The sequence below is a fragment of the Microcaecilia unicolor genome, chromosome 2 (genome assembly GCF_901765095.1).
Source record: "Microcaecilia unicolor chromosome 2, aMicUni1.1, whole genome shotgun sequence".
Taxonomy (NCBI): domain Eukaryota; kingdom Metazoa; phylum Chordata; class Amphibia; order Gymnophiona; family Siphonopidae; genus Microcaecilia; species Microcaecilia unicolor.
In genome coordinates this window covers 63,237,549-63,262,459 of record NC_044032.1, presented here as the reverse complement: position 1 = coordinate 63,262,459, position 24,911 = coordinate 63,237,549, and the positions used below count along the sequence as shown (strand labels likewise).

Below are 24,911 nucleotides of genomic sequence, written 5' to 3'. Positions count from 1 at the left end.
GAGGGAGGGCAGGGAGAATCGCTGGACATGGATGGGAGGGGAGGGCAGGGGAGAGAAGAGATCGCTGGATGAGGAGGGGAGGGCGGGGGAGAGAAGAGATCACTGGACATGGAGAGGAGGGGAGGGCAGGGGGAGAGAAGAGATTGCTGGACATGGATGGGAGGGAGGGTAGGGGGAGATAAGAGATTGCTAGATGAGGAGGGGATGGCAGGGGAGAGAAGAGATCAATGGGTATTGAGAGGAGGGGAGGGCAGGGGGAGAGAAGACATTGTTGGACATGGAGAGGAGCGGAGGGCAGAGGAAGAGAAGAGATCACTGGACATGGAGAGGAGGGCAGGGGGAGAGAAGAGATCGCTGGACAGGAAAGGAGGGGAGGGCAGAGGAGAGAGGAGAACTGCTAGACATGGATGGATCGTGGTACCGGAAGATTGGAGGGTGGCCAATGTAACGCCCATTTTTTAAAAAGGCTCCAGGGGAGATCCGGGAAATTATAGACCGGGGAGTCTGACGTCGGTGCGGGGAAAATGGTAGAGGCTATTATCAAAAACAAAATTACAGAGCACATCCGAGGACATGGATTACTGAGACCAAGTCAGCATGGCTTTTGTGTGGGGAAATCTTGCCTGACCAATTTACTTCAATTCTTTGAAGGAGTGAACAAACATGTGGACAAAGGGAGTCGGTTGATATTGTGTATCTGGATTTTCAAAAGGCGTTTGACAAGGTACCTCATGAAAGGCTACAGAGGAAATTGGAGGGTCATAGGATAGGAGGAAATGTCCTATTGTGGATTAAAAACTGGTTGAAGGATAGGAAACAGAGAGTGGGGTTAAATGGGCAGTATTCACAATGGAGAAGGGTAGTTAGTGGGGTTCCTCAGGGGTCCGTGCTAGGACCGCTGCTTTTTAATATATTTATAAATGATTTAGAGATGGGAGTAACTAGCGAGGTAATTAAATTTGCTGATGACACAAAGTTATTCAAAGTCGTTAAATCGCGACAGGATTGTGAAAAATTACAAGAGGACCTTACGAGACTGGGAGACTGGGCGGCTAAATGGCAGATGATGTTTAATGTGAGCAAGTGCAAGGTGATGCATGTGGGAAAAAATAACCCGAATTATAGCTACGTCATGCAAGGTTCCACGTTAGGAGTTACAGACCAAGAAAGGGATCTGGGTGTCGTCGTCGATAACACACTGAAACCTTCTGCTCAGTGTGCTGCTGCGGCTAAGAAAGCGAATAGAATGTTGAGTATTATCAGGAAAGGTATGGAAAACAGGTGTGAGGATGTTATAATGCCGTTGTATCGCTCCATGGTGCGACCGCACCTTGAGTATTGTGTTCAATTCTGGTCGCCGCATCTCAAGAAAGATATAGTAGAATTGGAAAAGGTGCAGCGAAGGGCGACTAAAATGATAGCGGGGATGGGACGACTTCCCTATGAAGAAAGACTAAGGAGGTTAGGGCTATACAGCTTGGAGAAGAGACGGCTGAGGGGAGACATGATAGAGGTATATAAAATAATGAGTGGAGTGGAACAGGTGGATGTGAAGCGTCTGTTCACGCTTTCCAAAAATACTAGGACTAGGGGGCATGCGATGAAACTACAGTGTAGTAAATTTAAAACAAATCGGAGAAAATTTTTCTTCACCCAACGTGTAATTAAACTCTGGAATTCGTTGCCGGAGAAAGTGGTGAAGGCGGTTAGCTTAGCAGAGTTTAAAAAGGGGTTGGACAGTTTCCTAAAGGACAAGTCCATAAACCGCTACTAAACGGACTTGGAAAACTCCAAAATTCCAGGAATAACATGTATAGAATGTTTTTACATTTGGGAAGCTTTCCAGGTGCCCTTGGCCTGGATTGGCCGCTGTCGTGGACAGGATACTGGGCTCGATGGACCCTTGGTCTTTTCCCAGTATGGCATTACTTATGTACTTATGTACTTATGGATGAATGGGGGCAGGGGACAGAGGAAATTTGCTGGATATGGGTGGATGGAGGAGAAGGCAGGGGAGAATGGAGAGTTGCTGGACATGGATGGATGGATGGGAGGGAAGTCAGGAAGGAGATGCACATGGATGGAGGGGAGGGAAGAGAGGAGAAATGCTGGACATGGATGGAGTGTAGGGCAGGGAAGAGAGGAGAAATGTTGGACAAGGATGGAGGGAAGGAAAGACAAAGGAAAGAGGTGCACATGGATGGAATGGAAGGGAGAGAGGAGAAATGCTGGACATGGATGGAGGGGAGGGAAGACAGAGGAAGTAGATGCACATGGATGGAGGGAAGGGGAGTGAGGAGAAATGCTAGATATGGATGGAGGGAAATTGCTGAATTTAAGGGCTGGATTGGAACACTTTGAGAGCAGATGCTGAAACTGGAGAAAGAATAGGGACAGGGCTACAGATGGTAGACAGGACGCATAAGGACACAGGAGGATGGTGGACATGGTGAAAGAAAAAAATATCAAATGGAAAGAAGACACTGCATAAAACGGAAGACACAGGGACCAAAGCAAATAGAAAAACTAAATGATCAGACAACAAAGGTAGAAAAAAGTATTTTATTCCAAATTTATTAATTGGAATATGTCAGCTTTTGGAAATGTGTATCTGTGATATTTTGCAAGTAAGTTTCAATTTTTCTAGTATTGCTGCATGCTGAGTCTGACTTCTTGAGATAACTTTCCAGTTCAGTATTTTGCCTTCATATCTGTTGTGTCATATGTTTTTCATGTGTGTTCAAGGTGCAGTATTCTGCTAGTGTGTAGTATTTGCAGCCCTTTTTGTTTTGTTTTTTTCACTAGGTTGTGTATTTGTGTTTTAGAGCCTGGTGTAATTACAGTGCTGCCTTTCCACGCATAAGGTTATAGCTTGTCCTGTCCTTGGAATTAGTGTTGCAATGGTTTGGTAAGGTTATGAGTGTGTTTTTGCACAAGTTTGTGTATAGTGTTTTGCAGTGGACAGATTGTGTGTTGGCCTTACTGAGGTGGCACCAAAACATTAGAAAGGGTGTAGAGCCTAAATCATGACACACTACCTCTTGAAGGATCTACATATGGTCATTAATAAAAGGAGCTCATTGTGAACACTATCCACCCTAAAAGGGTGTTTTGTGGCTCTACGTGATAATTTTGATATTATGATCCCCTGTTTCATATTGTTGACGGTCTGCATTTTCTGTGTGGGTGGTATATTGGTGTATTAGGGTCTGCCCAGTGTAATATTTATGGTACCGTAAGGTTCTGAGTGTGTTTTTGCACAAATTTGTGCATAGTGTTTTGCAGGTGAGCGATTGTGGTTAATATATGCTTTGAGCAACCACTTTATTCTTTGACATATGATACATATATAATATCTAAATTTAATAACAGGTATTAATTGTGACTATTTTATGTTTACTTATTTTTTTTTCTGTGTGTTGTCAGACAATTATGGATGTATGCCCCACCCCTAACCCCACCCACTTTAGCCTCCCCAAACAGTTGGGCCACTGACCGCCTATGTTTATAAATATTCTGTTGTAAATTGCTTTTGTTTTTACTGATAAGTGACAGAAACTTTACTTCTGTTTGAGAACAATAAACCTTTAGAGGGATGTAAGGGCCAAGGCTGACGTTAGGGGGTGGCAAACAGGGCAATTGGGGCCCCCATACCATAGGGGCCTCCAAACCTGCTTCAAGCTAAAGGAGGCATAGGCTGAAGGTCAGTTTTTGGGTCCCTTGCCCGGTTTCTACCCTGGGTCCCTGAGTGTCTAGTAAGGGCTGCCAAATACTCTGGTAACCAGAATGAATCACCTTAAATGCTAATGAAAGGATTTTGAATTGAATCCTGTAGTGAATAGGAAGCCAGTAAAGTTTTTGAAGAAGAGGGGTAACATGATCCCTCTGACTGACAGAACAGAGTAATCATGCTGACGTGTTCTGTAGCATTTGTAAATGCTTAAATTCTGAGCAAGTCCGGAATAAAAGACATTGCGATAGTCTGTTTATCCACTCCTACCCTAGCTGAGATAATATTTAGCCATCTCTATGACCTCATGTGCAACTTTCTTTTAATTAGTCACCTTACTTTCTAACTCTTCTTACTCTCTTACCTATCTATATGTTCCATCTTTGCTTATACCCTTCACGTCAATTAAAATATTCTGTTACATATTGTGTTGACATTGTAAGTAATATACTATAAATCAAAAAACTGTAGAACTCTATACACCTCTACAACAATGAAGAAACTAAATATAAAAAAAGGTTGTCTCAATAATAATCCAACAATTTTTTATATAGCCATTCATGTAAAGGCTCACAGGAGAAAAGAAACCTCAGCAGTCACAGGCTATTTGCTGTGGAATTCCAACTTTTGTCAAATCCACTCCCGCAGGAGAACCACAGCAGCCCATTAACTAAGACCAATCATTGGCAAAAACCTCCTCAAAATGTTTTTTTAAATTTCAGCACATATATAAAAATGTTCTAAAGTTCTTGCAGCAGAAACACCAAGATCTGTACACATTCTTCGGTATATGACCACAGAATTTAACAGCACTTAGCTTTGAGAGTGCTCTGTCTCAGACACGATCCCAACGGGAACCCGTTTCACCAATACTGACTTCTTCAGGGGAAACTGGGATCACGATGTCATCCTGTTATCTTGGGCTCTGTGTTTGTCAGGCTGATGAAGCACAGAACCTGTAAGTCCAATTGATGAAAGGTGTTGCAACAGCAACGTATTATCAATGACATTGAATGCCACTGATAGATCTAAGGATATGGCCAAGGCAATAAAGCCATTATCTAACTTTTGGTAGATCTCACTTAATAAAGAGGTCAAGAACATTTCTGTACTAAAGCCAACTCAAAAGCTGGACTGGTGACGATGCAAAACAAGAGATGATTCAAGATGGGACTTCAACTGAACAAACATAAGGGTCTCAGTTACTTTAGAACAGAATGGTAGGTTAAAAATAGGATGATAACTGACTGGAACAGAGGAATCCAAAGATGAATTTTTCAAAATAGGCTGAACTATTGCTTGTTTGAGAGAGTTGGGCAAATGCCCTCTGACAAAGATTTAGAAATACAGTCCCTCCCCCTCCCCTGGATTTAGCACATCTCCCCCCCCCCCAATATCTCTTTCTCCCCACCTCAAATCCAGCATCTCTCCCTCCCTCCCTCCCGGATCCTCTATTTCTCCCCACCTCAAATCCAGCATCTCTCCCTCCCTTCCGGATCCTCTAAACTTGCCTCAACCCCGGCACCAGCAGCGATTAAGGCAAACTACCAGGGCCAGCTCAGGGCCTTCCCTCTGCCGTGTCCTGCCTTCTGTGAGGTAACTTCCTGCTTCCACATGGGTGGATATGGTAGAGGGAAGGCCCCAGTGCTAGTCACAGCAATGCACCTTGATCACTGCTGGCAATGGGGATGTGGTAAGTTTAGAGGATTGGGGAGAGAGGGAAAGACACTGAATTTGAGGTGGAGAGAAACACTGTTTGGACCCGGGAGGGGGAAAATGGGCATTCTTGGGCCACTGTGGGGCCCCTGGGAGAGCAAAGCCCTGTGCGGCCACCTTTGTTTCCCCTCCATAAGACTATCCCTGTGAGGAACCCAAGTTACTGCATTCAATTTCCACGTAGCTCCTTGTGATCTTGGGCAATTGTTCCAAGTACAAAACTTAGATTGTGAGCCCACTAGGAACAGAGAAAGTACCTGAACAAAATGACTAAACTGCTTTGATTGTATGACTGAAAGGTGGCATCATGTTCAAGTGCAAAGCGCTGCGTACGTCTTGTAGCGCTTTAGAAATGATAAGCAGTAGTAGTAGTAATATCAAATTTTTTAAAAAGTAGTATATTATGCTCTAATGTGTACTATTATTGAATATTTTTACTATTGTAATTGTTTATTGCTTTTATCCAGGTTATACTTGCTGTACACCTTCTTGGGTGAATTTCTGAAAATAGGTGATAAATCCAAGTAAATAAATATTAACTATCAACTGCTTAATTGAGTATTCGGTAAATAACATGGAGGTTGAGTTTGCCACATTTTTTCCAAGTACTTGTGAACCTTTCATTTACATATGTTATTCCTTCATTTAAATGTGGTTGTTCACAAATTTGTGTATGCTTTCAGGAACATTTTCTGCAACCAATTTAACAATTAGGTGAAAGTCTTCCTGCAGAGCACACTAGTTTTAGCTTACATAAAGGGGTGGAGGGCTTCTATATATGGCTTCTAAAAAATATGCATAGAAAACATTTTCAACTAAGTGTATTCTTTAAGCAGCACCTAGATTTTGGCGTGGTATATAGAATATGCTTAGTTGACATCCCAGCACCTAAAACTACACGCATCCATTTACACCAGTGAACATATAACGTAAATCCCAATGTGTAGATTTAGCCTCACTAGGCCATATTCTAAAACTACACGTGTAAATTTTGGAATGCTCACGAAACGCCCATTTCCCTGTCCATAACCAAGCCCCTTTTTTGGCTGCATGCATTAGAAGTTAGGCGCACTGTGTAATAGAATGCGCTTAGTGAACTGTGTATGTAAATTCTAATTTTTGCCAATTAGTGCTCATTATTGCTTGTAAAGTGCTGTTATCAATGCTGATTGGCTTGTTAAGCCAATTAAGTTATGCACCTTGTTACAAAGTATGCTTGGATTTCGGTGCGGATCTCTAGGCACGCTATAAAGAATCTGGAGGAAAAGGGCTTCCCTATGCAGATTAAAATTTATCGCAGGAGCTCTTGAAAGGTAAATATTTTTCACCTTACTCAGGCTATTTGTTTACTATAGGCACACAGAACAAGATGCTGCCATTTGCCTGGTCTTTGCAACAAATAACTCAGGAATGGTGAGTAGCTCTGCTATGATTGAAGTTGGATAAACTGACAAAGATTGTTTCAGAAGCTACCAGGAATTTCAGGAATTAAAATAAGGGATGAAACAAATACAGATCAAGGTTAAGGTTCATCAACAGCAAACCAGAGTTAGCAACATTTAATGGACAAAAGTTCTTCCAAGGAAAGCATTCGTCCAGATTGGCTTGCTTCTGGTTTTGCCTTTATGAAAACCAGAAACTTATCAATTGAGAGCTTTTGGAAACAGAGGAATCATCTTTTCTACCCAGTCACATGCATGCTCTGCACAGTTTCAAGAACATAATGGATATTAATAACGTAAATACTTACCAAACCTATAAGCCAATAATGGCAATGGCTTCATTTTGGATGGGTATCAGGATGGAGAAATGTATTCCTACTACTACTACTTATCATTTCTATAGCGCTACTAGACATATGCAGCACTGTATACTTGAACATGAAGAGAGTCCCTGCTCGACAGAGCTTACAATCTAATTAGGACAGACAAACAGGACAAACAAGAGATAAGGGAATATTAAAATGAGGATGATAAAATAAGGGTTCTGAACAAGTGAATGAGCCAAATCAAAAATTCTTCTTGGATAGTATTCATAATACACAAACTCTTACGTCAAATTTGAACAATGAGAAAATGGATTTGCCCTATCAATGCATTGACATTTAAATTCTGACAGATAAGAATACATCACCCTCACCCAATTACTAAGCAAATGCCTTCAAGGAAAATCTACTTTACTCTATGATAGATACAGCTGAAAAATATAACCATCATCTTGAACTTCATCCAGCAAAAAAATTGATCACAGCTGCCGAGCTCTTAGCACATGACCTTAACAGTGTGGAATGTTCTGAAGTTCGGATGCATTACTCTAACGGCACCTGATTAAGCACACTATGAGAGGATGAGGCTATACTTTCCCTAGACTGTAATGAACCTGGTGACATGGAACTGACTCAGGATCCCTTAGTGGGTGTGATCGCTTCCGTGGTGGAACAGCTTTCCCATCTCAGATGTCAGATGACACTGTGGTAAAGGATACCAGCATTGGCTTCTGTGATAATCACTCAAGATCCACAAAGGTAGTTGTAGGAGGAGACCTATCCACACAGTCAATCAGTCTTACAATCAGAGATGGTTCTCACCAATGGGCAGCACTACAATGAACTTTCCACAACGAAAGCCAGGGCAAAATGCAAACTACCCAGAGCTTCTATAGCAATTCAGAATGCTTCTCCTGGGACTGAAGAGGAAAACACAGAGAACTCCAAACTTGGAGACAATATTTATTTTCTCATTCCAGAGTACACCGTTAGTTCTGCTCAGAGTTTGGATGACTCTACATTAAGACATTATCCAGCTGCAATGACAGAAAGGCCAAACCTTTCAAACAAAAGAGAACAAGACTTGCATGGAGTCGGGAGACATTTTGCAGATGCAAAATGCCTTGATGTCAGTGAGGATGTGAAAGAAAGCACAACAGGGATTGTCCTTAATATGACTGATGCCAAAGAGTCTTGTGAAAGAACATTAAATCACTGCTACATGGAGAATTTATTTGCAACAAGAACTGATGGCACTGAAATTAGCAGACTGCCTGATGGAGAGAGCTGTGTCTTATCCACCTGCCATGAAGAAGAAACAAAAAGCTTGCAGAGCTGTTCTGGTTTCATCCCCATGAAATCGGATATAAGTTGTAACTCTGAAGAGAAATGGGTTAGCAGCCCTTCTGAGCAAAACCAGGAGTCCAATGAAAGCATTGCACCTAGGGTAAGCAAGACAAACTTTCGTTTTGTGAGCAAAGAAAGCTTTTTTTTCCCTCCCCCTTTTCTTAAGTTATACCACAGATTCTACTTAGTAAATTATCAGCTCCATGTACAAATAATGCCTACAATGCCATGTACTGGGTATTGAGTGACAGCTACTGCTGTGGAGGAATATCACTTTGGAAAAGCCTCAGATAAACAGTATGCCATCCTAATTATAGAAAAGGATTGACAATAGCAGTGGAGATTGACAGGGTTCAGGACAGCTGTACAAAGACATTTGATATTTATCCAAGAAACATTTTAGATGCAGTAAGTTAAAGAAATATTCCAAGTAAAAAGGCAGAGTTGTAAAATGTTCTTTTAATAATGTTTATGATTACATTGGGTAGGTAATTGAGAGGAAGCCATCTGGTTTTTTTTCACATGTGTTTTCACAAAAGTGCTAGCATATTTTTATTATATATTTGGGTTTTAATGTTTTGCTGTAGAAAGATCATAGCATGATTCTTCATCGTTGTTTCCACTGATGTACTAAGTGGTAACTCTCAATCAGGTTAGAAATACATGTACTGGTAAATTTTACAAAGAATTATATTAAACATACTAATAAGATATTTCAGAGTTGGGATTTCTAAACCATTTTAAATTGAATTTAGAACCCATGATAAGTGACTGCCAACAGGAACTCCCTTAAACTGGTGTAGCACATCAAGCTGTAATAACTCTGGCTCATGGTACTCAATAGTGCCCTGTACAGTGCCGGTATTATCCTGAAATGGTATAGGTGCGAAAAGATGTTGTCTTCCTCCATTGAATTAATAAAATTGTACATTCTTATATGCACATTGGGGTTGACTACTTATCTATATCCTGATGACATTCCATTGGTGGCGCCTTCCATGAATAATTCCACTGGGTTGATGGATTATCTCTGACTATCTTTGAATTTACTTCACACCTTTTCAGTAGTAGCAGAAGGCAAGTTACATTCGGGTGCAGTAGGTTTTTCCCTTTTACCAGAGAACTTTCAATCTATGGGGTTCTTTTAGTAAGCTGCGGTAAGCACTAACGCATATTTACTGCAACAAAAAAGGCCATACTGCAGGGCGCGCTGAGGTGTCCCATGGTAATTTTGTGTTCGGCGTACACTTCCCATGTGCTAAAAATAGATTTTATGTTTTAGCACTGGGGGTGGATCATTGGGAGGAGAGTAGGGATGTTCTATGCTAATTGGTTAGCACAGCTACATTGCCATTTGATAAATGATTAATTAGTTCGTGAATCCTTAGTGCCTACAAAATAGGTGGTGGTAGGAGCTCAAGCGATAATGGCCACTTGCTAATGGGAAAATTGGGGGCCCTTTTACAAAGGCACGGCAAAACGTGGCCTGCGGTAGTGTGGATGCGTGTATTGGACATGCGCTGGACCATTTCTCCACCAAGTCTGGAAAAAAAAAGTGTGTGTGTGTGTGTGTGTGTGGGGGGGGGGGGGGGGGGGGGGTTGGCTGGGAAATGGATGTGCAGTAAAATTAAAACCAGCGTACATATATTTATGGCCTGAGCCCTTAACGCCACCCATTGACTTACTGATAAGGGCTCAAGCGTTACCCGCACGCCAACTGCCGATTACTGCCTGGAATGCCCCCATGGGGTTTCGGCATGTGCCAAACTCAGAATTACCTAAAAAAAATCATTCCAAAAGGGTGTGGAATCAATTAAGTCAATCAAAACCAAAAATCAATATAATGACCCCTTCAATTTCAAAAATATGTATAAATGACGGGAGTACATATTACAGGAAGGAAAAAAGCCTCAAAGAGCTCCAGATCAACAGATCTGCAGAGCTAAAGACGATCACAATGACCTGTTCTTCATCATTGGCTTAAAAAACCTTCCCAGTCTTTAAGAAATTTCTGCATTAGTTGAATCAAAACTGTTTGTGTGCGGCTTATTGCAACCCTTTAAATGCAGTAATGTAACCAGCATCAAACAATATCACACATTGTACGGTGCTTCTCTCTGCTACTGTGTACTCCAGCAAGGCACAGAGTTCAAAGCATAGAAGTCTGTACTTAACTCAAGAGGCTCAATGAGTCATCTCTCCTGTGTTCAATCAGTCCCCAGACTAGCACTCGCTAGCTAGGTGATAATACCGATTTGGTGTGTGCAGCACACGCTTAGGCCCTTGTCTTCCTTTGTAAAAGGGCCCCTTAGTGCATGGCCATTAATTCAAAAAATAGACAAAGTGGTAATTTTTACCCATGCAAAAAAAAAATGGCCTTAGCATGTGAGAATTACCCATGTAAGGATTCACTAAGGCCACTTTTTACTGAACTTTGGTAAAAGGGCCCCTACATTTCTAACTGAGGTAATGGAGGGTTAAAGGACTTACCCAGCATTCCATTTTGTGGGTTGCTAATAGTAAGCTGCCTGCCTTCTCAGCACTTTCAGTAGTGGATGATACCTCTGTAGAGTGTACATCAAGAGTGACAGAATATTCATTGAGCTCAGAACTGACTATGCAGGTGATATTACTGTAATGATTCCAGTCTATCCATCTCTGGTTCAGATAACTTCTGTGGTTCAAAAATGTGCAAGACTAATAAGGCCAGTGACCCAGATGTTAGGCGGTCACAAACACAAACGGGCAGTGGCCCAGAATGGCCAGAGGGGACAGGGGAAGGGGGCTGGGGAGTGTAAGGAAGGTAGTAGGCTTAAGGAAGTCAGTTTAGGGATAAGGAAGGAGAGGTAGGAAAGGTAGATGGGAGAGGAGGAGACATAGCCAGAGAGGAAGGACAGGAGGAGGAGAAACGAGGTGGCCACAGTAAGCAATAAGGGTGGCGATTGCAAAGGTGCAATCGCCATTTTGCCTGCTTCTCCAACGATTCAACAGCACACCATGTTTTTCTGCTTGCTATCCCCTATTTCACCGCTGCATTTGGTTCCCCTGCATGTGGATGTCTTCCTTGAGATCCCCCAGTACGGTCAGTGCGCTGGCCACAATGCCACAGGGATCTCTTCTTATTGCTGGATAATAATCCTGATCCATTGATAGATCATGTAATGACAGATCAAACCAGGTATAATTTATCATCTGTGATCAAGATTTTGAGGGTTTACTTACATCAAACTCTCTCCCTTGAATTTCATGTTAATGATTTGACTAGAAACTCTTCCTTCCTTCTTGAGAAAACTAAGATGTATTAGAAAACATTTCAAATTTGAAAAATTTTGTAATACATCTTAGTTTTCTCAAGAAGGAAAAAAGAGTTTCTAGGCAAATCATGATCACAGATGATAATGTTAGGTTATTAGTGTAATTATTGCTTTCATCCAGATTGGATTATTGCAATCTCATTTATTTGGGTGCTTCTAAGCAAATTTCAGATGATCTAGAACATCGCTATAAGACTGATATATTCCTTGCTGAAGAATAATAAAATCTCTTTGTGTCATTCAGAAATATATTGGTCGTCTATAGAAGCAAAAGTTTTATTTAAAATTTCCTGTGTGTTGTGTAGGATTTTAAACAGGGATTGTCTGGTTTATTGTGTCATCTGGAGTTTACTCTTAATAATAGACCCAGAAGATCATGTTATAATTCTCCTTTAGTTTCTCCTACACTCAAGGGAGAGAAAAGATTTAAAATCTATGGCAAACTCCTTGCTGTCCAAGCACCAAAATTATGGAAAAATTTGCAGCCATATTTTAATACTTTGCTTCTTTTTTCTGTACTAAAGAAAAATCTAAAGGTTTGTTTAGTGTAACTTCCCAAGGGACTACCTTGAGTTTCTTGTACTACTATAAACCATTCAGAACCTAGTGGTGTTAGCAGTATAGAAACATGATATAATGTAATACAGTAAGTTTGATTCATCTTTTAGTCTTGCATCTTAGTGTTAGAAACATACAAAAATTTAGGTAGATAAAGACCATCCATTCTGCCCATTCATGCCATCTACTCTCCCTATCACTTCCTTAGAGATCCTATGTAGAAGCATAATCTATTTTAGAGCATAGAGTACGCTCATAATTTAGGAGCATAATTTTAGGAGCATAACCTTTATAGAATAAGGCCCTAAGTACTCTCGCATTACAGTCCACATTATCCAGTTAGCACGTGCTAATCAGAACGCCCTATGTGAATAACGCTTCAATGCCCATCCCAGCCCATGGCATGCGACCTATTAGCACACACTGAGAGACAAATTACCACAAAATGCTTTAATGGATTTTGCGATGAATCTTTTTTCCCACATTATGAACATGATAGTGCTTAACGTGGTTTTGTAAACGAGCTATATATGGTTATTAGAATCCACCATACAGATAATGAGGGGAATGGGGAACAACAAATCGCTAGAATATATATGAAATGTCCCCAGACAATGAAATGAATCAAAAGGCTGCCTGAACTGATTATGTCAGAAGGAAAAAACAGCCTCAAAGAGCTTCCGGAAAAGCAATATCTACAGAGCTGAACCGGATCTAAAAGATCCTCTCCATCACAGGCACGTGAAAAAAACCTTCTGAGATGGAGTGGGCCACGGAAATAAGAACGTGGCCAATAGTACAGGAATAGTTCAACTGTGAATGATCTCCATCTATGGCTAGGTATTAAATTCAGGTGATACTAGCTGAGTTTTAACTTCAGGCTAAGCAAACAGTTGAATGTTATAGAGTACAATAGAGGCACTTATCTTTCTGGCTAGTGCCAACAGGCTTGTCTTATGCCTGCGTCTGCTGAACGAATCCGTGTGCACTTTTTTCACGTGCCTATGATGAAGAGAGGATCTTTTAGATCCGGTTCAGCTCTGTAGATATTGCTTATCCGGGAGCTCTTTGAGGCCATTTTTTCCTTCTGACATAATCAGTTCAGGCAGCCTTTTGATTCATTTCATTGTTTGGGGACATTTCATATATATTCTATATATGGTTATGCCTTAAAGCTCATAATTAAAAAAAAAAAAAAGAAAGAAGTCTGAATGATAATTAGTCTTTGCTCTTTTATTTTGAAAAGTTGAAGGGTTAAGAGTAGAAAGAGCTAGTGGATGCCTTGGCCTTCTGTACTCATATCAGTTTCCACAGCAGTGGCACAAACAACAAAGACTCTGGGCCTCTCTTACCAAGCTGCAGCAAAAGGGGGCCTACGCTGGCATCAGCTCGTGTTTTTCACGCGTGCTGAGGCCCCCTATTACCACAGCGGGGTAAAAGGGAAGTCTTCTTTCCTGCAGGAAATGGCCATGAGGCAAGTAAAGCACTTGCCACATGGCCATTTTGGGGGGGTGCCCTTACCGCCACCCATTGAGGTGCCGTAAGGGCTCCTGCACTAATCCAGTGGTAACCAGGCAGCACGCGACACATCACGATTACAGCCGGGTACACTTGGCATGACGGCATGCTAGGGGTGGAAAATACCGCTGGCCTGCTGCGGTAGCCCGGCAGTGCTTCCTGTTTAGTGAGCTGTAAACCCGCGTTGGGCTTATTGCCTCTTAATAAAAGGATCCCTCTATTCTTAGCATAAGTACATAAGTATTGCCATACTGGGAAAGACCAAAGGTCCATCGAGCCCAGCATCCTGTTTCCAACAGTGGGCAATCCAGGTCACAAATACCTGGCAAGATCCCAAAAATGTACAAAACATTTTATACTGCTTATCCCAGAAATAGAGGATTTTCCCCAAGTCCATTTAATAACGGTCTATGGACTTTTCCTTTAGGAAGCCGTCCAAACCTTTTTAAAACTCCGCTAAGCTAACCGCCTTTACCACATTCTCTGGCAACAAATTCCAGAGTTTAATTGCACGTTGAGTGAAGAAACATTTTCTCTGATTCGTTTTAAATTTACTACATTGTAGTTTCATCGCATGCCCCCTACGCTTCACATCTACCCGTTCAACTCCACTCATTATTTTATAGACCTCTATCATATCTCCCCTCAGCTGCCTTTTCTCTCCAATCCTGTATTGCTAGAAACATACTCATGCAAGCAATTGTATAAACTGGTGCATAGGTCTAAGTGCCCCAATGCTGTGAGCTTAACACAAATTCTATAATGGCATCTTGGCACCAAGATTCTGTTATACAATACTAGCAGGGCCGCTGAGAGACTGGGCCGGGCCAAGAACTAGGCCGCCCCCGGGGCCCCATCTCCGCCGCCTCCCCAAGGTCGCAGCCACCACTCCTTCCTCCCCCCCGAGGTCGCTGCCACCACCCCACCTCCATCCGCCACCGGGCTGGGACCCCTGCATTGAAATCACAGCGCCTCTCACCTCCATGTGAAAGCGCTGCAGGCAGTAGGGCAGCAGATTGCATCCCTTCGGCCCTCCTTCCCTCCTTGTGTCCCGCCCTCGCAGAAGTTACATCAGATGAGGGTGGGACACAGGGAGGGAAGAAGGCCTGATTTCAATGCAGGGGGCCCGGCCCGGTGGCAGACGGTCGACGATGGAGGGCGGGTGGGACTGTGACGCCGGGCCCCCCTTGGAGGCCCAGGCCTGGGGAATTTTGTCCCCCCTGCCCCCCACCTCAGCGGCTATGAATACTAGCATAACTCGGCATTGACATGTCCATGTTTAGGCACACCTTCTTAGGCCATATTGATGGCAGGAGTAAACTGGTAAGCCTAGGTTTGCCAAGTGAGGTGCATAAGTTATAGTATTCTATAAACTATCCCCCAGATTCTATATAGGACAACCTAAGTTGAACGCACATACCTAGTCATATCTGAATTTGCGCACGCAACTTAATTGCTTAACAAGCCATTCAGCTCTGATAATTGCCACTTAACAAGCAATCTTTGACACTAATTGGCATTAATTAGAATTTATGTGCAGAACAGTCTAAGCGTATTCTATGATGCAGTGGTTCCCAAATTTGGTCCTGGAGGCACCCCAGCCAGTCAGGTTTTCAGGATATCCAGAATGGGTCAAATTCTATAAATAGCATCTTAAAAATTGGCACTGAGAAACCGTGTAGTTAGAGCGATTCTAGAAACCATAACTAAAGTTAGGCGTAGTTTATAGAATATGCTCACATGCTGTTCTTGTTACGAGGGTGTATGACAGCTCCTGCACTTAAGTTTTTGCTTCTTGCTTTCTGTTCATCATTCGGGGTCCCTTTGAATTCACTTGAGGCTCATTGTGTGCTTTTTAGTCGCGCATTTGATGCGTTGTCAAAAGTCGCTATCTTAGCTTGTGCATCCAAATGTAGGCAGTAGAGGAGTGAGTGTGTTCTCTCTTTGTTTCCCCTTTATCTGATTTAGGTCATCATCCAGTAGAGTTATTTAGTTTGTGCTGTTTTTAATCTCGCGTTGGAGAAGATACATATTTTATTTCCTGGACATGTGAGTTTTGATACACGAACATTCTTTTATTTATATCATCCATATTTCATATTTATTCATGCTTATTTTCATTTTGATTTACTTTTATTTCATTTTTTATTTTTTTACTTTTTTTTGTTTTTCAGTCATAGGTACTGGTATGCACAGTTATAGGCATTGATAATAAAGACCATCAAATAGGTGGGTGTCCTATCTGTTATTAATTTGTACACACATATCTGTATAATTCTGTTATTAACTATTATTTTATTGTATATTATGAATTGCACAATCTATATGTATTGGTTTGATAATTTTGAAATATGTTATTTTGTTCTATATATTATGGATTATACATTTTATATGTATTATTGTTTTTATGTGGATATTTTATCTGTTTGAAATTTGAAAATTTATGTATTCCTTTTAGTCACAATTTTTAGTGATATTTTACCTTTAATTTGGCATGGAAAGATTTACATTATATGTGCATATGTACACATGGTGTTCATTATTACATTTTCACTTATTTGCGTACTTATTTAATTTATTGTCTTTGATTTATTCATTGTCTCATTTGTTTTATAGCCCCTGACGCAACCCTGCTGGGTGAAACACGGCCTGTGTCGGGTATTTTATTTTAGATATTTTAGACTTTCTACTGATCTGCTGAGTTGTCCTCCATCTTGGAGTTTGCGGATCATCTGCCTGGCAGTTTTAGTGGGTGCAGTGCACTTCAGGCAGGCGGACCCAGGCCCATCCCCCTCCCTACCTGTTACATTTATGGAGGAAACAGTGAGCCCTCCAAAACCCACCAGAAACCCACTTTACCCACATCTAGGTGCCCCCCTTCACTTGTAAGGGCTATGATAGTGGTGTACAGTTGTGGGTAGTAGGGTTTTTTTTTGGGGGGGGGGGCTGTGGGGCTCAGCACACAAGGTAAGGGAGCTATGTTCCTGGGAGCATTTTATGAAGTCCATTGCAGTGCCCCCTAGGGTGCCCAGTTGTTGTCCTGGCATGTCAGGGGGACCAGTGCACTAGAAATGCTGGCTCCTCTCACAACCAAAGGGCTTGCATTTGGTCATTTCTGAGATGGGCATCCTTGGTTTCCATTATTGCTGAAAATCGGAAACGACCGTCTCTAAGGGTGACCTAAATTTCAAGATTTGGGCATCCCCAACCGTATTATCGAAATGAAAGATGGACCTCCATCTTGTTTTGATAATACAGGTTTCCCCGCCCCTTCATCGGGATGTTTTGCGAGGACGTCCTCAACAAAACTTGGGCGTCCATTTTGATTATGCCCCTCCACATGTGTTCTGGTCTGAGAGTAATTTCTGACCTTTAGCAAGTAGTATATTAACATGCAAAGCCACATGTGTAATGGAACCCTAATAGGTATGTGTCCTTCACTAGCTTTTTTATGTATTAGTATGTATATAGAAAAATATATCTTAGTGTTGAGAAATTCCTCTACAAATGGATTGGCTATCTTATTTTACATTGACTGGTCTGTTTTTATTTTTGTACTCCTAAAATGTATATATGTATTAATATTTATGTATTAATACCATGGTCTGAAAAGTTTGTATGTCATTTTAAGTGAATTGTCAAATATGATTTTCTATTACTGGTTGCTCTGTTTTCTGGTTGTTTTGAATTATTTTTAAAGTTATGTATTTGTATTTTTACATTTTTATGATTTATACTGAGTGTATATGTTCTTATTGCACAGTATTATCTCCTGATGCAGCCTTTAGGAAGGTGAAACGTGGCAAAACATCAGGCTTTTCTATCTTTGGAACTGATTGGAATAAAGTCTTCCTGTAATAGAAGACATGTGTTCTGCTTTCTGTGGAGTATTTTACATAATATACACATACCCCAGATTCTATAAATCATGCTCAAATTTCTGTGCCCAAGTTTGTGCATGCATCAGAGATGTGTGCTTAAGTAAATTGACTAATGAGCTTGAAAACATCAATACTTAGGTGCTAACAACCAATTATTGATGCTATTTGGCTGTCTTAAATATTTGCATTCCAAAAAGTTGCATGTAGATTTACAGAATTCATCCGAAGCAAACCTAAGTTGGATGTTGGCATTTACACCTGCTTTTAGCAGGCATTAGTACAACATCCAAAATTTAGGGGCATTTTACAAAGGTGCATGAGGGCTAGCGTGTGCACCCAGCAGTAATTCCAAGTTTGGCATGCACTGAGTCCCGTGAAAGAAAACAGGGCCACCGAGAGGGGGGGGCAAAATTCCCCGAGCCTCCAAGGGGGCCCGGTGCTGGGGTCAGGCGGCAGGCGCTGCAGTTCCCAGTCTCACCTACCTGCCTCCATGGCTCCGGGCCCCCTTCATTCAAAGCGGCAGTCGCAGATCGCGTCTCTTCTGGCCTTCCCTCTCTGTGTCCCGCCCTCGCGGAAACCAGAAGTTACATCAGACAAGGGCGGGACACAGGGAGGGAAGGCCAGAAGAGACATGATCTGCAACTGTCGCTTTGATTGAAGGGGGCCCGGAGCTGTGGATGCAGGCAGGTGAGACTGTGGACTGCAGCAGCAGGGGGAGCGATGGGGGGGGGCAGCAGCAGCGGGGCGGAGGCGGGGCGGCCTTGCCCCGGGCCCGGCCTAGTCTCTCGGCGGCCCTGGTAGAAAATAATTGTATATTTTCTACTGGGGAGGAGGCGATAAGCGATATCATGCCCATGTTGGCGCGTGCTGCATGGTTACCGAATGGGTTGCGTGTGAGCCATTACCACTAGTTCAATGGGTGGTGGTAAGGGCTCAGGTCATAAATATGTACGCAGTAGTTTTAATATTAGCACAGACCCATTTCCCTTCCCATTAAAAAATAGCCTTTTTCTCAGCCGTGGTTAAAAATGCCCCAGCGCGGACCTATAAAATGCGCCCACACTACCATAGCATTCCCATTATTAAATTGTTCCGAACTCCTTAGCCCCTTGTTGTGATATCAAGATTAAGTATATGAAGGTGTGAAATCTTAAAAGAAGTGTTAGGAATTAATACATAGCAATGCGATTAAAAAAACCAGGTCTATATGAAAAGGTTAGTACAATGCAAACTATAATTATTCTTAAACAATATACAGCTAACAATATAGCATCTATGTGAAACCCCACAAACCCCACATTCATCTTCAGACTCTTGTGAGGGATTAAATTAAGAAGTAAATTGCAAGGAAGACAGTAAAGTCAATATTTGGAGCAAACTGTTATTAGATTGATTTTGTGAGTCAGGCATGCAGGCAGGATCTAGGAACCCGTGGTGCACTGACCTGGTTCAACATATTTCTGGGGTTTAATTAGAAAGAATGTATGTTGATTTACTGCAGGCAAGGGTTGTAATTTTATTGTGTTATATTTAAGGGAAAATAATAGATTATTCATAGATACCACATTAAACGCTATGGAATAGCTTTTATAGGTCATATTCTGAAATGAAAGAAATGGTTTTGGAAAATACACTTCTAGCGCTTTTTCAACATTTTGATAAAAGTATCCCTTTTAAATTTCACTGAGTGCTTTGTCCAGATAGTCTCACAGAAATTAATTATTTTCAAGTGCTTGACAAGCCTCTGGAGTTGGTATTCTCATTAGAAGACTTTATTTTCCTGTGCAAGGAAAAGAATTCTGAATGTATCAGGTTATGAGAATTAACCATGTTGTAACATTCCCTGAATGTGCTGCACTGTGAATATTTAACCATCTGAGAGCTTGGTATGCCACCACACTACTTTACTTGTTTACTCCCCTGTGTTGATAAAAAAAAAGTTTGTGATGAATTTCTTTAAATCATTGAGCTACCTGATAGGAATGTGGCCTTTAAAAATGAGTATGGTTTAATTAGTTACTGCAGAAAGTTGTCCTCTCCAGGTAATTAGACACCAGTGAACAGGGTGAATAGTCCTTAGGAAAACTGATAGCGTGAATTTGAACCGATTCAATAATAACTGTAAGTTGGTAGAGAGTGCCAAAGGGAAAACTGCTATTATAAAAGGGGACCTGAAAGAGTTAAGTGGACTTACTCCATGACAACATCCTGTAATTTTAGAAAAACAAATGAACTCTTTTGCTTCATTTAGGAGCAGCTATCACACGTTGCCAAAGTTATCACATTAGGGGTGATGTTATCATGCATTTTCAATGTGTGGTGCATGTTTCATATATTGAAAATGGCTTTTATGAAATTTTGCAGGTGCAGAGGAGAGGTCTACACAAGTGCGTGTCCAGGCATACTTTTACATGCTCTGAAGCCTGGACATTGCCAAGGGAGTACTTTGAGTTGTGATGTATATGCACATGCATGCATATATTTACATCTGCCTCTGAGCAGGTATAAATTTGTGTGAGAGCATGGGGCTCATTTTCAAAGCAGATGGACATTTCAAAATTGCCCCCCCAAAAAGTTCATGTGCCAAAATGGCCAAATTATGCAGAAATTGGACAACCTATGCTGCAGTTCATCTAAATAACAAGGGAGTGTGTTGTGGGTGTGTTTTGGGCAGGCCTAGGGAAACCCAAAATCAGGACGTCCAACAGCGATAATTGAACGGAAAGAAATGTCCAAGTCTAAAAAGTACATAAGTACATAAGCACCGCCATACTGGGAAAAGACCAAGGGTCCATCAAGCCCAGCATCCTGTCTCTGACAGCGGCCAATCCAGGCTTCAAGAACCCGGCAACCCCCCCCCCCCCCCCAAAAAAAGGAGTATGTCTATATTTAGACCTGTTTCAGTCACATCCAGGGTACAAATAGGTGTTCTGATTGAACAGCTGACCACTGAAGGGATTAAGGCATGACCCCTCATGGTTCCTCTGCTGGTTGCTGTCTCTCTCCCTCACCCCTGAAAATGAAACCAGGCTCTATGACAGCATCAGGCATTATGGGCATTCTGAACAAAGCAGCAAATAGGTCTGAAGAATAGCCTAATCAGTACAGTGGACTATAAACCAGCAGACTCAGGTTCAATTCCCCCTTCAGCTCTCTTTTTTTTCTTTTAAATTGTGAGCCCTCCAGAAACACACATATACTTACTGTACCTAAATACGAAAGCGCCAAACCCCTAAGAGAAAAACTACACTGGCTCCCTCTAAAAGAACGAATTGCGTTCAAAGTATGTACCATGGTCCACAAAATTATACATGGGGATGCTCCGGCCTATATGACAGACCTTATAGACCTGCCTGCTAGGAACACAAAAAGATCAGCACGTACATTCCTCAACCTCCATTACCCCAAATGCAAAAGATTAAAATACAAGTCCACCTACGCAACCAGCTTCTCCTATATTTGCACGCAGCTATGGAATGCGCTTCCGAAGACCGTAAAGATAACGCAAGATGTAACCATCTTTCGAAAACTACTGAAAACTGACTTATTCAAGAAGGCATACAACAAACAACTGTCCTAATTACCAAACAATAAGAATGAAGATTAAGATTGGTCCGACCCCAATCACGCGACCGAGCAAACTCAATGACCTTAATGAACAAATAATACCACTTCTAATCTAATATCGACTACTAAGCAACCACAAAATACAGACTAACCTTACCGCCATACACTAATACTCTCACCCTAATGTCCTCACCTGAGCAACTACACAATGCCGACACCTACACAAGATCACAATGTATTCTTCTACCATGTATGTACGCACTTGATTGTAAAACCATGTATTAATATGTATGCAAGATCACAATGTATTCTTTCACCATGTTTGTACGCACTTGATTGTAAAACCATGTGCATATTTGTAGTCCGGAATGGCAATCGCCATTACGGCAAATGTAAGCCACATTGAGCCTGCAAATAGGTGGGAAAATGTGGGATACAAATGCTACAAATAAATAAATAAATAAATGACAGCTGCATGCCTGAAGGTTACATACATAAGTACATAAGTATTGCCATACTGGGAAAGACCAAAGGTCCATCGAGCCCAGCATCCTGTTTCCAACAGTGGCCAATCCAGGTCACAAATACCCGGCAAGATCCCCAAAATGTACAAAACATTTTATACTGCTTATCCCAGAAATAGTGATTTTCCACAAGTCCATTTAATAACGGTCTATGGACTTTTCCTTTAGGAAGCCGTCCAAACCTTTTTTAAACTCCGCTAAGCTAACCGCCTTTATCACATTCTCTGGCAACAAATTCCAGAGTTTAATTACACGTTGAGGTGGTGTACAGTCAGGTACTGTAGGTATTTCCCTGTTCCTGGAGGGCTCAACATTTAAAATAAAAGAGTTGTAGAGGGATATGAACCTGTGTGCCCTGGTTTACAGTCCACTGCTCTGACCACTACACTGCCCTTCTACTCTACAAGTACACCTGTGTGGCCATTTTTGTAAAAATGCTGCTAGTCAGACATCCTCATCCATTTTTTTATTGGTGTTTATAATTTGGACATTTCACTTTGTAAAATGGCTGTTCATTTTGGATGTTCTCATGTATTTTCGAACAGGAGTATTTTTAAGGGCATTTTGGCATCTTTGTTGCTTTTATAAAATAAGCATAGGTTGGTTTTGAGAATTTTTATAGACACCCTGCTATAAAATTACCCACATAGGGTCAGATTCTATATATTGTGCCTATCATTCTGCGCTGAAATCAAAGCATATTCTATAACAATGTGTGTAACTTAATTAGTTTAACAAGCCAATCAGCGTTTTTAACAGCACTTAAGAAGGAATAATGAGCACTAATTGATAATAATTAGAACTTACATGTATAACTCGCTAAGCATATTCTGTATTGAACTAGGCCTAAATTCTAAAGCAGTAGTTCAAAAGGCATTGGCCATGGGTGGGGAAATGGACGTTTTGTGAGCATTCCCAAATTTATGTGCATTGTTATAGAATATTTGTTTATTTATTTATTACATTTGTACCCCGCGCTTTCCCACATATTGCAGGCTCAATGTGGCTTACATAGTAAATATAATTACAGTTACAATTATAAAGTCTTGAAGGAGATTATTATAAGTAGTGAGTGGAGTTTTGAGGATAAAAAAGCAGGACATGTAGAGGCAAACAGGGAAAGGATAATCAAAGGAAAAGGGATTAGGAGAGGAGGGATGGAGAGGAGAAGATAAAAGGTAAAGGATATAGAGGGAAAGATGAGGATATAAGGAGATTGGGATATGTAAACTAAGGTATAATAATCATCAGGACCGAGATTAAGAGGAAGGGTTAAAGTTAAGTAGGGTTATTCAGGTAAGCTGTCTTGAAAAGGTGGGTCTTCAGCATGGCCCAGTCCGTGTAAATCTACGTGCAGGGAGTTATGCCACATTTTCGTTGGTATAAATGGAGGCGAGTAGTTTTAGGCACTGGGATATGAACTGAGCATATTCTATATACCGCACTTAAATCTTACAGAATACGCCTAGGCATGTTCCATGCGGATTTTTTAAGTGCCATATATAGAATTTGGCCCATAGTTCCAACATTTAATACCCTATATACCCTATATTAGGCATAGTTTAAGTTCAGCAAATAAACAACTAAACTGAGAGAACAGCTCAGGTGTAAGCATAAGAAAAAGGAGTTAAAATATGGTGACATTAAGGGCTGTAGCATTACAGAGGATATGGGTACTATGATCTCTTGGTGCACCTCTTCTAAGTCAAACATCATACGATGAAGCTGAGAGATCTGTGCTGGTATATGTGTGCATATGTAGGTATTCCATATGGTGCCATACTACTACTACTACTACTACTACTTAACATTTGTAAAGCGCTACCAGGGTTACGCAGCGCTGTACAATTTAACAAAGAAGGACAGTCCCTGATCAAAGGAGCTTACAATCTAAAGAACAAAAAGTGCAGTCAAACAAATTGGGGCAGTCTACATTTCCTGAATAGAGGTATAATGGTTAGGTGCCGAAGGCGACATTGAAGAGGTAGGCTTTGAGCATGGATTTGAAGATGGGCAGGGAGGGGGCTTGGTGTATGGGCTCCGGGAGTTTGTTCCAAGCATAGGGTGAGGCAAGGCAGAAAGGGCGGAGCCTGGAGTTGGCGGTGGTGGAGAAGGGTACTGAGAGGAGGGATTTGTCCTGTGAGCGGAGGTTACGGGAAGAAGTGTAAGGGGAGATGAGGGTAGAGAGGTATTGAGGGGCTGCAGATCGAGTGCATTTGTAGGTTAGTAGGAGAAGCTGTTCTAACCTGCAGGTGTAAGGATAACGGGTGATAGAGCAGTGACAGCAGTGTCAATGAATTGCACCCCACAAAGTAATATTAGCAACTGGTACATTGGAAGTGTGACCAGAATTAATACACCATCTGCTAGCAAATCAAGGCCTGGGAAGCATCCATGCCATCAGTTGAAAAACATGCTTTTACTACATACAGTAAGAACATAAGTACATAAGCTTCGCCATATTGGGACAGATCAAAGGTCAATCAAGCCCAGTATCCTGTTTCCAACAGTGGACAATCTAGGTCACAAGTACCTGGTAAGATCCCGAAACAGTAAAACAGATTTTATGCTGCGTATCCCAGGTATAACCAGTGGATTTCCCCAGCTCCATCTTAATAATGATTTATGGACTTTTAGAAATTTGTCCAAACTGCTTTTACCACATTCTCTGGCAACAAATGCCAGAGTTTAATTACATGTTGAGTGAAGAAATATTTTCTCTGATTTGTTTTAAGTGTACTACTTGCTTCATTGCATGCCCCCTAATCCTTGTATTTTTGCAAAGAATAAACAAGCAATTTGGGCCTTATTTTATAAAGGTTATGCTCCTAAAGTTACATACCTAAAATTTATGCTGCTAAATTTACGAGCATAGTTTATGCTTCTAAATTATGAACATACTCTGCTCCAAAATAGAGTGTGCTCGTAATTTAAGAGCATAAATTTTAGGAGTGTAAAATTTAGGAGCATAACCTTTATAGAATAATGCCC

General features: G+C 41.4%; 1 protein-coding gene across 1 annotated transcript in view; it reads left to right on the top strand.

The window, feature by feature from the left end:
• The first annotated feature begins 8,022 nt into the window (after window positions 1-8,022).
• Window positions 8,023-24,911, top strand: part of ALPK2 (alpha kinase 2) — a 127,490-nt gene continuing 110,601 nt past the window's right edge. The window contains exon 1 of the mRNA XM_030191914.1: window positions 8,023-8,658. Coding sequence (XP_030047774.1) covers window positions 8,023-8,658 — 636 coding nt within the window. The remainder of the gene's footprint in view (window positions 8,659-24,911) is intronic.